General features: G+C 47.6%; 1 protein-coding gene across 2 annotated transcripts in view; it reads right to left on the bottom strand.

Moving 5' to 3' along the window:
* The window catches only part of LOC138267525 (cysteine-rich secretory protein 2-like), a 183,936-nt gene that overhangs the window by 106,011 nt on the left and 61,608 nt on the right, over positions 1 to 16,317 (bottom strand). For both annotated transcript variants that reach the window (XM_069216535.1, XM_069216534.1), the window contains exon 2: positions 160 to 312. In XM_069216535.1, coding sequence (XP_069072636.1) covers positions 160 to 288 — 129 coding nt within the window. In that variant the 5' untranslated portion in view covers positions 289 to 312. The remainder of the gene's footprint in view (positions 1 to 159; positions 313 to 16,317) is intronic.

A 16,317-nucleotide genomic window follows, 5' to 3' on the forward strand; every position in this document is an offset into this window, starting at 1 on the left:
ATATGCCAAAATGCTTGAGGAAATGTATGCTACAAAAGGTTGACATGATTAAAATAGGGGCTTAATTTAAAATGTTCTCATGAACAAGCATGCATACAATCAACAGTGAAAATTCTAGTTAGTCGGGAATTGAAGCAAAGACTCACAAGGTATTCTTACTGAATCAAGCCGATCTAGGTCTGAACTTGTGAATTTATTCAGATTTTGCCCAATGTCATCAAATGGTGGGTTGTCTCGATCTGGCTGCCCATGCTCAAAGGTACATTGGTCTGCCCAGTCCTGCGCCATGCTGGCTAAGTCGTCATGCCACTCCTGTAAATAGAAACACACTATTCCATTAATCTCTGAATTGTAAACATTAGGAAGTAAAATGAACCAATTCTCTAGAGTTTTTGTGGTCTAGTGCAGGGTTCTTCAATATCGGTCCTGGGGAGCCGAATCCATGCCAGGTTTTACCATATCCACATTGAGATGAATGTAGTTATCTTAAAATCTGGCATGGATCCTGCTCTCCATGACCGACACTGAAGAACCCTGGGGTGTTATTGCACAAACTAAAAGCCAACAAGTACTACTAGAGCAATTATGGTAAACGTTGCACTGGTGTAAAGAATCGGCCAAAATCTTTGTATTACAGTATAAGGCAAACAGAATCAGCTTCAGTCTGAAGAACATGCATTTTTTGCAACATTGTAGAAATCGTAGAGACTGACAAATTCAAGGTTAAACAACATAATAACACAACTATTGCTGATATGTCATTTAATTTTTGTCATTTAAGGCGTGATTGAATAATCAACTAAGAAAATCAGGTCAACAACGATCCTAATGTGAACTCCCTTCCTAATAGGGAGTTAGCAGTGTTTTTGTCAGACTTTATTTAGGGCCTGCTTTGAGAAAACCAAATTAACTCATTCCTAAATTGTGGCTCAGAGCGATATGCAGAACAGGAAATGAAAAAGATGATCTATGTAACTTTACTTTTTGAAAATAGCGATTTGTTATGATTCAATATTTTAAAATTGAGAGTGTGGTACCTGGAGGACATGAAAACAACACTCTATTCAGGAAGTGTATTTCCTGTGAACAGCAGAGCACAAATTTCCTGTGAGCAGCAGAGCACAATCATCGGTTGCCTTCCAGCCTACCGCATTCAACACTGAAGATGTCAAGCCAGGACCCACAGGAGGAGATGGTAAAGATGAGGAAACACAAATTTAATTATGCAGATCTGGAGATTCTGGTGGAAGAGTGGGTGAGAACATGCTATGCTCTTTGGGAAGGCTTCCCTGTCTCTCCCGGAGTCTACAGAAAACAAAAATGGACCTGGATACAGGACAGAATAAATGCCAGTGGAGTAACCAGAAGCCATCTCTAGAGTATCTACTATTGATACTTCTCTCCCTGCATCAGATAATGAAGGTTAGTTAGGCATAAATCGTGACATAAACTTTGAAACGCCTTGCATTGCAATAATGCAGAATTTTATTATTGAAAATGAAAGAACACATTTTTGAGGATTTTTTTTTTAAATGTATTTATTTATTGTTATATAAAGGTAAACATACAACAAATGCCAACAAAAGACAAGCCAGCAGAACAAGAAAGTAAAGGCAATGAAGGATTCGGTCCCCGCCCGAGTACCCGGGCATTAATCCCTGCTAACGCATTACATCAGAGTCATCCAGCGCCACCGGAAGAGCCCCAACCGCAGCAATGTGTACATTACAAAACATAAATCCAGGGACGAGAGCCATGAAACAAAGCGTTCATAGGGCTAGGAACCTAGTACAGAACCAACAAGGTAAGAAAGGGAAAGAGGAAAGGCAGACAGAGAAGGGACGCAGGGGCGCACCACAGCCAACCAACTTCACACAGTGGTCACATCACAGGAGAGGAGCGATGGCAATCAAAGCCACTCTGCGCGTAGGCAGACATATGATACATACACAGCCACACTATAAGGCCTCCAAAAAGGAGTGCAGTGGAGCTCATATATCCCTTGGCCGGGACCCCTCAGGAGCTAACTCCCAGAAAATCATCAATTGCTCTTGGCAAAAGGAGGCGTCGCACAGCCAATCAGATCCACAGGGGGCCTGACCCCGACCCCAGCACATTGCAACCCTGCACCTAGCCAACAGGAGGAGCAGGCCCACCAGTCTCCAATAGGTCAGCCGCACCTCATCAACACATCCAAGCAGCGCTAATCGAAGAGAAAGGGGCAGCTCCAAACCAGTCATCTCCTCAATCATATGTATTACCTCCGTCCAAAAGTCATGCATTTCAGCGCAATCCCACGCGAGATGGAGAAAGCCAGCATCAGGGGCGCGACACCGTTCACAGCTCGCATCTGCGCGCAGGCCCATAGAGCATAGGCCGTGTGGGGTATAGTATAGGCAATGCAGAAACTTGAAATGAATCAGACGCAACCTATATAGGGGAAAAAACTCTCATGTGCGCACAGCATCTCCGCCACACCTTCTCAGATATGGTCTCTCCAACATCCGCCTCCCAGCGAGCTCTAGCAGACATTCTGGTGCCACTTTGCTGATCCTGCATACAATTATACAATTTAGTAATGAGCTTACACGGTGACTGAGCGGGGCACAGCACCTCCAAAGCCTGACACACCAATGGAATCTCTGGAAGGCAAGAGACGCGAGCACGCAGCATAGTGCAGACATGTAGCACATACAACCACTGCAGTGCAGTAGCTTGTCAGTCACCAAGCGCATCCCCAGGGGAGATCAGTCGACCATCCACAAACTAGTCTCCCAATTCAGTTAGATTTGAATCGTGAAGGAAGTCGTGCACCCTCACATCGCGAAACATCCCAACATCCGCAACAGAGAGAACCGGCATTGAGGGGGCAAAGGGTGCACTCACTCCGGAGCGATGCATCAAAGCAGTCCAAGCTCGAGCGGTACACATCACGGTGTCAACTCCCCGCGTCCCAGGCCAGGAGGGATTTCCAAGGACACAGGGCAAGCCATCCGGCCACACCGCATCACTCTCAGGTGCGAGATGTGGTAAGTAGCAGCCAATAATACGCAAAGTGACCCTGAGCACAGTAATAATAAAGCTCCAGGTGAGGGGCGGCAAGGCCACCCAGCTCAAATGGTAATGTCAGCTTCTCCCAGGCAATTCTAGGCCGCCCGCCGGCCCAAACCAAACATATCAGAGCAGAGCGAAGACGCAGCAGAAAGCTCACCGGAAGAAGAAGAGGAAGGTTTACAAACAGGTACAGGAATTTTGGCAATACCACCATTTTTGCAATAACAATACGCTTGATAAGCGAGAGCAGCAGCGAGCGCCACGCCTCGACTTTATCCTCCAACCACGATATAGCCTTACAATAGTTGGCAAACCAGAGAGCCTCCACATCAAAGCTCAACCAAACCCCCAGGTATCGTACTGGGCCACTCGACCATCCGATTGGGTACCAGGAAGGGAAGTCCGCCACACCCGCAGACAAAGGCATCACCACTGACTTGGACCAATTAATCTCAATCCCAGAAAAGGTGCCAAAGCGCACTATTTCATCCAACAGAACATCAAGATTCTTACGCGGCTTGCGAATGTACAGCGCAATATCATCAGGGTACATGGATATTAACATAGGCCGCTGCCGGAACGGCAGGCCCTTGCCATTATGGTGTTGTCTCAGCCACGCCGCAAGGGGTTCCATCGCGACAGCGAAGAGTAATGAGGACAAAGGGCACCCCTGGCGAGTCCCCGAGCTACTGGGAAAGGTTCCAAAATATTCCCGTTTAAGCGCAGTCTGGCGGTGGGGGCCGAATACAGCAAGCGGATCAATTTCACATAGCGCGCACTCAGTCCCACTCTTGCAAACAACGCAAACATGTACTCCTAAGCCAACGAGTCAAAAGCCTTAGTAGCATCCAAAAACACCACCGCCCCATCTTCCTCGGCCTCGATAGAACCAGCGACCGCAAAGAACGTGCACAAATTATGAGATGTGGATCTGCCAGGCACAAGCCCGGACAGATCCGGTAGCATGAACTTCAGGAGCAGCGGCTGTAACTGCGCCGCAATCATCTTGGCCAAGATTTTATTATCAATGTTGATCATAGAGAGCAGGCAATACGAGTCACAGCAATATGGGTCCTTGCCAGGTTTGAATATCGTAACAATCAAGGCCTCTTGGAGGGAGGCGGGAAGGATCCCAGTCTCCATAGACTCCGCATATACCTCCAAGAGATGAGGAGCAAGAATATTAGAGTACTCCTTGTAAAACGTGGGAGTCAAGCCATCCAGCCCAGGGGACCTGTCTCCGGGCAGACTACGAATCGCAGCAGTTAGCCTCCTCTACCGAAAAGGGGGCATCAAAATAAGAACCGTGCGCATCATCAAACCAGAGTAGAGCAATCTCCGAGAAGTAAGCCTGGGCCGCAGCAGCATCTAGCCCGAAAGGTTCGGCGTACAAACTCGCAAACAAAATTGGTAAAAACCTGCATTACTCCCGTAGTCCCAGCCACACGTTTGCCCTCTGCACTGCCTATTTCCATAACATAATTGCTGACCCCTGGCCTATGCAGCATGCTCGCCAACGTATGTCCGGCCCTCTCCCCCCTCCTTATCGCCTCACCCTGGCAAACTTACCCAGAAAGCAAATCTCCCAGAGAGAGGCCTCCTCATCCAAAGACACAGCACTCCACAGAGCCGCAAGCACTGTGCCCGACCAGTCCCCCACCAAGCTCTGCTCTAAATCCGCTATCTTCCCCTCCAGATCTGCCAGTTCCCAGCGCAACGTCTTCAATACACCATGTTGTTTCAAGAGGCACATACCATGAATTACCACCTTAAAAGCCTCCCATAAAGTACCGGCGGAGCTCACAGACCCACAATTCTCGGCAAAGAAGTGAATTATGGCCTTGCGAACCTCCTCACGGAATGCCCTGTCCCGAAGCACCCCATGCGGCAGCATCCACATAAATGTGCGCTCCAACCCACAGGGCACCGCCGGCACTAACTTCACCGGCGAGTGATCCGATAAGGTGCTAGCCATATGATCCACCGACTGCGTCCAGAGCTCCACGTCTCTTGTACCCAGCCGATCAATGCGGGACCAGCTGCTATGGACATAGTTAACACACGTGCTCTCTCTTGCGGCTCCGTGTTTCGCCCTCCACAGATCCACCAAAGCACCCTCAGCCATCACCGACATCAGTGCCTTTGCCGCCATAACGTGCTGCACCCTGGCCAAACTTTTACGATCTGCCGCCGGGTCCAAAATCACGTTAAAATCCCCACCGCAAATCACGGCACCGCTACCCAGCGACTCTACCAAGCGCCACACCTCGCGGAGAACTCAGGGTCATCCGTGTTAGGACCATTAACTGAGACGAGCCTACAGGTTCTATCCAGCAAAGTGCCGCTTAACAAGAGGTATCTGCCATTAGGATCAGCTAAAACCTTCTGAGTGCACCACTGAAACCCCTTACGCAGCAATATTGCCACACTACGAGCATAGCGCGAGAACACCGAGCAGTGGCATTCACCAATCCAGCCAGCCTTCAGCCTACCTTGCATAGAAGCCACTAAATGAGTCTCCTGTAGCATGCATATATCAATTTCATGGCATTTGACATAAGCAGACATGAGACGCACCTTTCGTCCATCATTCAAGCCACGCACGTTCCAGGTAAGACAACGAACTGTTGTCACATTTCTCGACTCCATCGCAACTTCCCAACAAGAATATTGCGCGTCCACAATGGCTCAACCTGCCTGCCAGCAGCAAACAAGTAAGGAAAGAGAAAGTGGAGAAGAAAAGGGGGAAGAAAAAAACAGAACATTAACAGCCCTAACCCCCACCCACGCTGACCCCCTAAACGGGTCAGAGCAGAAGTCCCACCCCCCAGAGCAACAAGAGACCCATTCATAACAAATAGAATGGAATAAGGACTCATCCAAAGGGCGAGTACCAGGCCATCCATCCCAAACAGGACTGGGGAAGGAGGGCAAAGTGCCAAACAGAAAAACTGTACAGCAGAGCGGCCGAAAGTACAAGAAGCACATCATGTAAACCACCCAACAATCACGTTAAAGCATTCCCGGCCTACAGCACCATGCCAATCAGTCATTGTCACTCAAGACTGAGCGATCAGACCCAGAACCGTCCGGGCCCGAAACCTCCGGCCGCGTGGGTACCATTTTGGCAAATTTGGCCGCCAGCTTCAGGTCTGTAAAGAAGAGCAGCTTTCCCCCATGCTGCACCTTTAGTTTGGCAGGGTATAGAAGAGAAAATCTAGCACCTGTCTGGCTCAGCGTTCGCTTAATCGGCAAAAAGACACGACGTGCAGCTTGCACACCAGGGGTATAGTCCGGAAAAAAGTTATGTTCAGTGTTCTTAAATACCAGGGTCTCCGCACCCTGGCCAGCTTGAGGAGAGCACCCCTATCACGATAATTCAGCAGGCAGACAATTATGGAATGCAGAGGAGTACCAGGTGGGGGCCGAGGTCCCAGGGACCTATGAGCCCTCTCAACCACCAGCAGCCAGGAGAGTTCTCCAGGGAAGAGGCCAAAGAGCATGCCTTCCACAAAATCCTCCATTCGGCCCATATCCGTAGACTCCGGTAAACCAATTATACGGATGTTGTTGCGGCGGGACCGCGCCTCCAAATCTTCATTTTTATTGCGTATAACTTCCAATACTCGCTCCATTTGAAGTAATTGTTCTCTTTCACCATTACATTGGTCCTCCAGATCGGATGTCCGCGACTCCAAGTGATCAAATCTGGAGTCGTGATCATCCACCCTGGCCTTAATCCGGTCCAGCTGCTCAGTCATGTGATCAAGCTTTGTGTCAATGCCTGCAAGACTGATCTTAAGGTCCAGGAACATAGCCTTGACCGAGGCATCCGGGCTCCCCTCCTCAACATGCTCATCTACGCGCAGAAAGGCATAAGTGCCACCTCTCTTCTTCCCACCATTGAAGGTGAGCTTAGACTGTCTTTGCTCGGCTTTGCCAATGTCAGCAGCTGCCAGGCACCAAGGGAATCTGTGCTGCCCTCGACAGGTCCAAAAGGTGGTCAGCCCGGGAAATCCTCACGCCAAAAGGCCACCTCGGGAGCTCCGGAGAACCGAACGGCACGATCCCGGCAAGCAAAAACGGGCCTCCGGTCCGTAGCACAGGCCCACCAATCATGCCTGCCTGGGGTATCCAAGCCCCAGCCAATAATTTACAGCTAGGGCTCACACAGAGGTCTGCAGATGGGGCAACCTCATGAACAGCCCGACGTCCAGCAGCCAGGGACACCCTTTACACATCCCTCTCTCAACTGCACCAAACTGCCCACAACAGGTCCGTAAGCAAGCCGAGGAATCCCGTGGCCAAAAAGGATTCCACTGTCCCATCAGCGCCGATGAAGTCCTCCGGTCCGATCTGACCGGCGATGGCCACCCAGCTTGCAGAGCCAGGCGCCGAGCCCACACAGCAGCATACTCACGCTGCCACCAACCCACAAAAGGAACCCCGCAAGCCGTCTACCCGCTCTCCAGCCACTCGGGGAGACAGCTAGCTGACAGATCTCATCCAGCGCGGCCAGGCCCAGGAACGTTCCGGAGATCCTCGGCCCCGGCCCGCACCGCAAGTGCCCAGCTCCCAGGAGACCAGTCCCGGACGCACTCCTCCGGCCGGCCCCTCCAGGCACTCCGACCAAGATCCGCGGCGCTCCGGCGCCTCAGCGATGGCAAGGCCGCGGTCCGATCGACCGCCGATCACGCCTCGGGGGAGGGCTCAAACGCCACCCTCCAACAGACACTAGCACAGTGGGCAGCAGCGTCGTTCCGCAGGGCCCACCAGCAAGGGCCACAAGACCAGGAGACGGGGCGGCCACCAGGGCCTCAGGCCGCACCCTGGTGGCAAGGCCCGTCTATCCCGAGCCGGAGGAAAGCACAGCAAGCGGCCCACACCGGGACCCACCGCCTAGATAGAAAGCAGCACTCAAGGCTCCGAGGGGCCTCTAAGCAAGTTTTGCGTGCGGACAGCCGCTTCAGAAGGAGAATTATAAAAATTAGGCCCAAAGCCCGGCAGAGCCTCACACAGTGACGGCTATCTTGCCAGCCAGCCTGGCCATGCCCGTGATTAAAAAAAATTATAATGTACATTGTGTCCATCTTTATCATAGTCTGAAAACAAACAGAATACTTTTGAGTAGCGTGCATCACATATCTTGAGTTATGTTTTTTTATTTATTTATTTAATTTTATTTATGTTATCTATTGAGCGTGGCTATCACCAAACTGGCATTCTGGCACTGATACACATATAAGAGGGATAGCTAAAGTAGCGACATAGCTACTAAAATGATACACAGGACATTATTGTTTAAGGAAAAACCAGGTTTTCAAGGTCTTCCTAAATTGAAACAGGTCTTTTACTGACCTGAGAAATGGTGGCAACTTATTCCATGCTTGGGCCACCTTGGTTGAGAATGCTCATCCTCCATATCTAAAACTTGTTAATACAGACTAAATTCGCTGTGCTGGAACAAAGATGTCGTCCTGAGATGTATACCGTCAGTCTTTATTGTAAGAGTAAGGGACCTGAACCCTGCAAGCGTTTTAACAACAATGCACATGGTGTTAAACAAAATTCTCTGCCTCAGGGGCAGCCAGTGCAGCTCCCTCAAGGCATTGGTTGCAGAGGATCTGCGTGGTCTGTTTAAAGCATGCTTGGCAGCTGCCACTTAGACTCTAAACAACCTCTTACACAAATACTCCGGAGCTCCCAGCAACAAGGCATTACAATAATGCAGTCGACTAAGTATAACACTGCGCATTACAAGCATTCTAGCTTGGGTAGGTAACAGAGGTAGTACCTTCCTAAGGCCACATAGGAGCGCACAGCATGTGCCAGCCGTTTGGTCACATGATTCTCCAGAGATAACTTATTGTCAAAGAATACCCCTAGTTTTCAAACTGTGTCTGATTGCAGCAGCTCATCTTCCAAAGGACAAGGACAAAATGTAGTGGACAAGCTCATAGGATTTTTGTTTACTGAACAGAATGTTTTTATTTTTGTTTTTATTTAGATTTGTAAAAAAAAAAATGTATTTTCCTTACAAATAAGTACATCATCTCATTGTACATGCCCTTCTGTAGCTCCTGCAGCACCCATGGGTAGGCTTTTATGCAGAGCTACGTTTGGTAGCATAGTATGTGTGGCTATATTTTACAGCACAATGTAAGGCCAATCTCAAGGGCACCCCCACTTTTATGGAGACATCTGAATCTGCCTTTAAGAAGTCCAAACATTGTCTCTAGAATGCTCCTTGTGTGTCTGTGGGCAGCATTGTATATCATTTGTCTAGGGGTTTCAGGCTGTTCTAGGCTGTATATATAGATACCTTAACCAATGCCCTAAGGAGTATGCACTATCACCTAAAAGATATGCCCTATTCATTTTAATACAATTATCTAGCAACCAGTCATTTCCAAACTCTCCTCTGGTTAGCCACTCATATAGTCCATAGTAAATAAATATATAGGAGTCATGAGTGCCTCCAGGGTATCATGCATCTAGGTCTGTGGTCAGAAGTTTTGCATTACATACATGCTACTTGTATGTTTATTGAAAGTTGGCTTTTATGGTTATGACACACATACTCTGCGTCAGAGGGTGTGCAAATTAAAATATGAGTAACACCTACACAACTAAGGACTTGTCAGAAATGTTCTACTGCATAAAATAAAATTTTTATATTTTCTAACTCTGAAGGCGTGCTACAGAAAGAAATGTGGAAATTAATTGCTTCTAGAAAACTCCTGAAAACCCTTAATAAAGTACTTTGCGAAATTCCACCTGCACAGCCACAGTGCCTTGGTAGCTACAAAAGTAAGAAGGCATAAACTACACAATACCTGAATATGTGTAGATGTTGATACACTGCGGTGGGTAGACCTGCCTAATTTGTGGTGTGGGAACAATTTTCAGAGTGGGGTGCTGCCATCAATGTTACATCACTGAAGCCATAGGGACTATAAAAAGTCCACAATTTCACAAAGAACTTTTACAGTAAATGAGCCATGTCCATTCAGAAGAAGAGTGGCAAAGGTGTGGTATGCAGACAGTGGTGCATTTTGAAGTACACTGTTGCAAATATATTACTATTAGCATGGTGTGGTAATATAGTACTATTGGCATGGTGTGGTAGCACACGTTTGTTTATAGACAGCACATTTTGCATTAAACTGGCAAAGGAATTCAAACTGAGATGCAGTTTTATTGATAAAACTGTATAGCTTACTAACTATGGGGGTCATTCTAACCCCGGCGGGCGCCGCCCGCCTGGCGGGAACCGCCACTTGGCCGCTCTGCGGTCAAAAGACCGCGGAGGCCATTCAGACTTTCCCGCTGGGCCGGCGGGCGCCCGCCAAGGGACCGCCCGCCGGCCCAGCGGGAAAGTCCCTGCAACATTGAAGCCGGCTCCGAATGGAGCCGGCGGTGTTGCAGGGGTGCAGTTGCACCCGTCGCGATTTTCACTGTCTGCTATGCAGACAGTGAAAATCATGCTGGGGCCTTGTTAGGGGGCCCCTGCACTGCCCATGCCAGTGGCATGGGCAGTGCAGGGGCCCCCAGGGGCCCCACAACACCCGTTCCCGTCCGCCAGAAACAGGCTGGCGGGAAGGGGGTCGGAATCCCCATGGAGGATTCTCCCAGCCGGGGGTAATCCGGCGGGAAACCGCCAGACCCGGCTGGGTGACCGCGGCTTTACAGCCGCGGTCGGAATGCCAAATGAAGCACCGCCAGCCTGTTGGCGGTGCTTCCAGCGACATCCACCCTGGCGGTCATAGACCGCCAGGGTTGGAATGAGGGCCTATGTGTGGAAATAGGGTTTCAACAAATATAATCAGGTAATATGTCTTGATTTGTTTTGACTGTATTAAAATCTTTGCTCCTGTCACACTTCAGAATTACAAAAAATGTGCTTCATTTTGCTTTTCCAACTGATGGCATATTTTGAAACGTGTGCACTGTTCATTTACATATATTTACCTTTTTTGTGTGTTAGGAAAAAACTGACATCCCAAAGCCATTTTTTCCACACTCTCTGTACCCCAGCAAGACTGTTAGATAGTTTTCTTTGCATAATCCTCTAACGTTGGAGTCAGAGATGAAAAAGTAAACACCAGTCCACATGTTAAAATAATAAGCAGCAATTTGTCAGAAGACATAGCCTGACATTGGACCTCTGTCTTTGAACAGTGACAAGATAGAAATAATATTTAAAGGCATCTTCATTGCTCATTCACATTCTAAACTCAAGTATGGTTATTTCAGGGGCGCTCCAGCATATACTGCACCCCTATTTCTAACACCTCTGTGGTTAATACAGGGTTTACTTTATTCATTAGGCTCAAAATGACCTGTTTGGTAAACCTGTATCTGACATAACCGTCTTCATCAGTTTGTTCAAACTAAAGGTCTCATTTATAGTTTGGCAGACGGATTACTTCATCACAAACGTGACGGATATCCCACCTGCTGTATTACGATCTTCATAGGCTATAATGAAATTGTAATACAGCTGATAGTAAACCCATCTGCCAAACTCTAAATCAGGCCATGTGTCACTTTCTATCTGAATATCCTCCTCACTACAACATGCTGTCAGCCATTCTGAAAGACGTTTTGAACAGCATTTATACTTTGCCCCTGGTTACCACCTGTTTCAAATCAATCGTATTTTGCATATCCAAAACGCAGTGTTTTTCAAAATTTCCTAAATGCAAAGTATTGTAAATCAAAATAATGACTTGCTATTGGGAAATATGCTGTGGGTTCCCTGTTGCTATGGGGACTATGTTGTGAAATCTATATATGTAATACAGAACCTTGTGGGCAGAGAAGTTCTACAGTGGTCAGTTGGTCGGTGGTTTTTAGTTGCTACCCAGATCGGTTGGTGGTTGAGAGGATTAAACAACTTAACTCAACCAATTGTGTGGGAATTCATTTACGCTAAGTAAGACCTTGCCATTTGCTTCATTATCTATACTTGCACATAATGTTACATCATATTGCACTTTGTCCTTCCTTTTCATCGGCTTGTCAATGTTACTCACTAAGCATGATAGTCTCTTTAATACATTGAACCATAATATCCAAATAAATCCTTAACTGTTGAGGGTCCCTCAACCCCACCCAATGCTGAGGCCTTTTTTGATGTTTATGGCAGTTTGTACTTTAGCCTTCATAACTTTTTTCCACAAAAGTTATCCAGCTCATATTTGCGTTCTTTTTTCCCCCATGTTTAGTATTCTAGAGGTACTCAGGGTCTGTGGATTGCCATTGAGCAAAATGTCAGTGTTTTTTTAATATTCAATTAGGAACTATACAATTTATTTTCTAAAAACTAAGGGTCTGCCTGATTTAGATCTAGGTGGATGGGCTACTCCGTCACAAATGTGACGGATCTCTCGTCCGCAGTATTACGATCTCCATAGGATATAATGGAATCGAACTATGGCAGATGAGATATCTGTCACATTTGTGACAGAGTATTCCCCTCCGCCAAGATCTAAATCTGGCCCATAGTGTTGAAAAAAAAACCAATTAAAATAAGTTAAAAAAATAGAGATACCTAACAACACTTTCATCTGTCATTGCTTGCCCTGATAGCCAATTTACAATATACCATTATGTTAGTCAGATCTTTCAGGTCATAGGTTTGTGGGTTGTCCTAAAACATGTGGTACCCAGAGCCAACAACTGAGATTCAGCTTCCATTTTTTTCATTGTTTATCGTTCATGTATCAGCTCATCTGGCAAAATATTAAAAATTAACAATCTCTAAAAAGGAAAACTAAGAATTTCTGAAATGTTCCCGGGGTACTGAGTTTAGGAATAGCAGTAATTTGTGCATCTCTAACTTTGGAATTACCAATACTTTCATCTGATTCATATGGCATTTTGCAAAATGTGTTCTTTCTTGCAAGCTAGCTTATATTTGGAAGCCAAAATGGAGAGAAATTCAATTGATAAAACTGATAAAAAGAGTATACCACTTGTATGGCTGGTCCAATTGACCACATCAGGAAATGCCCAAAAATGCAACATGGAGACATCAGTGATTATTTGGATCCATGCTTGGCTGGCACGAAGGGAAACTTACCAAACACAAACATTTCTGAAAATTAGGCACCAGGGGTGTCCAGGGTGCTGTGACTTGTAAGGATCCCACTAGCTTCTTTTACTCACAATTCCATGCAAACAACCTCTGGCTAAAATCACACATTTCTGTGAGGGAAAGTTACAGATTTGTGTGGCTGGATCTAAATCAGCACAGGAACCAGTCAGAACAGGGGTTAATCACAAGTACGGCAGTCCCAAGGCCACCCTACCAACTTTGGCCACGTTCTTGGTGGTCCGACTGCCTGATTTGGATGGTGGCGGTCAGACCACCATCAACTCCTGCCTCACCGGGGTGGCGACGGTTGAGAGAGCTGGGGAAAATGGAGGCAGTGCCAGCAGTGGCACTGTCATTCACATTCCGACCTGCCTTTCCGCCAACCTTTTCATGGTGGGGACAGTTCCATGAAAAGGTCAGTGGAATGGCAGGGAAGGAGGGCCACAGGGGGCCCCAAGACCACAATTGCCAATGTTATTGGCATTGCATGGGCCCCTTTGCCAGGATCATCGCAGCACGCACTGTCTGCCATGCACGACATGGTGCACGGCAACAGTGCACCCACTGGTGTCGGTTGGCTCCTTCAGCTGAAGCCAATGCCGGCTGCACTGACTGCGCTACCAGCCACGCGGTGATGTCATAACATGTCGGTCAGGAGGTTGCCGGCTAGGTGGCGTCCTCCCGGCCGCCACCATGGCGGTCTGATGGTCCAACCACCAGACTCCTAATTTTCTCCTTAGTCTATGTGAAGTCAGTGTGGAGTCAATAAGGTCTTCACATAGTTATTGGTTTAGTCCATGAATTAAAATGAATTGATTTAGTCCATGCCAATGACGTAAATTAGGCCTACCCACAGAAGAAAGGCAGCATGTGAATTGGGAGAAGTGTGGATAAGCAGGGTGTTAAAATATTGGCTATTATATGGAAGTGCCTGAGAATTCTGTCACATCAATATGGAAAAAAATAGGCTTTGTGAGCCTTACTTTGACATTTGCAGGGCATTTGGGGGTAAAACAGTGTGCTGGAATCCACACGCAATACATCAGCCTCGATTCCCCTGCATCCCTAGGTTTTAAAAATGCCCAGGACTGGTAGAGTTCCCTGGTCGCAGGGTGACTGGGAGCCCAAATAGCACAGCCATTCACTGTGACAAGTGAGAGGAAATCGGGATTTGCCCCTATCTATTGGCCCATACATCAAAATAGCATCCAAAATAATCAACATTTTCTCTCACTTGCTTTGGGGATGATCTTGGCCCCAGGAGGACAGAAAGACTGTTGGGGCTTTAAGGGGTCAAGATGTGGCCTGGTGCTAGAGGGCATAATAAGGGTAAATCCTCTAAAATGCCATAGGGGCTCAGAAAAACTGTTAAGGCTTTAGAGCTGAGAGTACTGGCCAATGTCAGGGCAAGCCAGTCCCCAACCAATATAAAGAAGCAAATTTTCCCTAGTATCTACTAGGATTTCTGCTCCCACCCAGGAGGCAGAAAAACAGTTGGGCCCTTTATGGTGGCCTATGGCCTGAAGACTGGGTGGGCTGTCCCTACCCTATTTCTTTTTTTATAACAAAAACAAATTCCCTGGTGTCTAGTGGGCTTTCTGTCCTCCGGTGGAACTGATTGGAATAAAGCCCCTAATCTTCAATCTTCCCCCTTAGAGGGCAGAAAGACTATTTGGCCCTTTAGTGGTGGTCAGGCCAGATGCCAGGGCATGCTGACCTCACCCCATGATTATTATTATTATTAACTTGTAATAATCCTTGGTTCTAGTGAGCTTTCTGCCTCCCCCAGACTGGCAAATCAAGGGTGAACTCCTCAATCTGACTGCCACCCAGCAGAGGCAAAAAGGCTGTTGGGGTATATGAAGTGGAGTTAAGGCACCACTGGCACCGACAGTGCGGACAGACCGCAGTGTTTGATTGGAGCCACCATCAGAGAGTCCGGCAGAGACCATGTTTCCGCCTGACTCATTACGAGGTTGCACACTGCAAACATAACCGCCACAGTCGAACCACCATGGAACACCAGGTGGAAACGAACAGTATTAAAGGAGATACTGTCCTCCAGGAAGCCATACTCGTCCGGAGCCACCATGGAACCACAACAAGATGTCATCCCGCTGCCCCTGCTCACAGAAAGACAACAGAATCATCGCCGACGTGGAAGACAACAACCGTAAGTACACACACTCACTTGTTACATTTGTAAAATATATACTTTTGAACTGTTACATAACATAGAGAGGGAGGTGCGAGGGCTATACTCACACGTAATAGTACAGTGAGACACACACTCACATACAGCAGCAAATAAACCCATGCAAACACAGCACCCACTCTGCAGTTAGCACACACACACACACACCAGACATCAATAACACACACGTATGCACGGCAACACAGCAGAGGACCAGGCCTCACAAATTCATATACAACATACGAAGTCGTAACAACAACACCACAATCACACAAATACGAACACATGTCAAACACTCACAACCGACACTGGCCAGGGACTCCACACACATACAACACAATATACAACCATCTGTGAGGAAACACACACAATTACACCATCATACAACCTACCAATCGAAATACACATCACACACGCACACAGTACACCAAATCTATTATGCCATGCACAATACACGCAGACTCAGTGTAAACATACAAAGTCACACAGCACAAAAACATATCAACACAAACACAACACACCACCTTGACAACAACAATTCAGCTACATACACATACCGATCACACAAACACACCCTATCCCGGGGGATAAAAGATCTGCACACAACCTCACAGACTGCAGAGGCCAGTCCTTTGCTGTATAAAAACAGTACCAAATGCACTAAAGAGTGCCCCTACATGACTCGTGACTGCCATGTAACCTCCACAAGTAGGGACATAAAGGGGCAGGCATGTACCTCAGAGATCCTTGGGGGTTTTGGGGAGGGGGGGTTTGGGCTTAGGCTTGGGAGGGGGTGTATAGGCTTTGGCTTGGGAGGGGGAGGATCATTTTGGGAGGTAGGACTTCTTTTTGGTGGGGGAGGGACATGGGGGTTGGCATGGGGGTAGGGGAGGCCTTGGAGGTGGAAGGGATGTCCTTAGGGAGGGAAACTGTTCTTTGAGGGGGTCATGGGGGAGGAATAGGGAAA

The sequence above is a fragment of the Pleurodeles waltl genome, chromosome 12 (assembly GCF_031143425.1).
Source record: "Pleurodeles waltl isolate 20211129_DDA chromosome 12, aPleWal1.hap1.20221129, whole genome shotgun sequence".
Lineage (NCBI taxonomy): Eukaryota > Metazoa > Chordata > Amphibia > Caudata > Salamandridae > Pleurodeles > Pleurodeles waltl.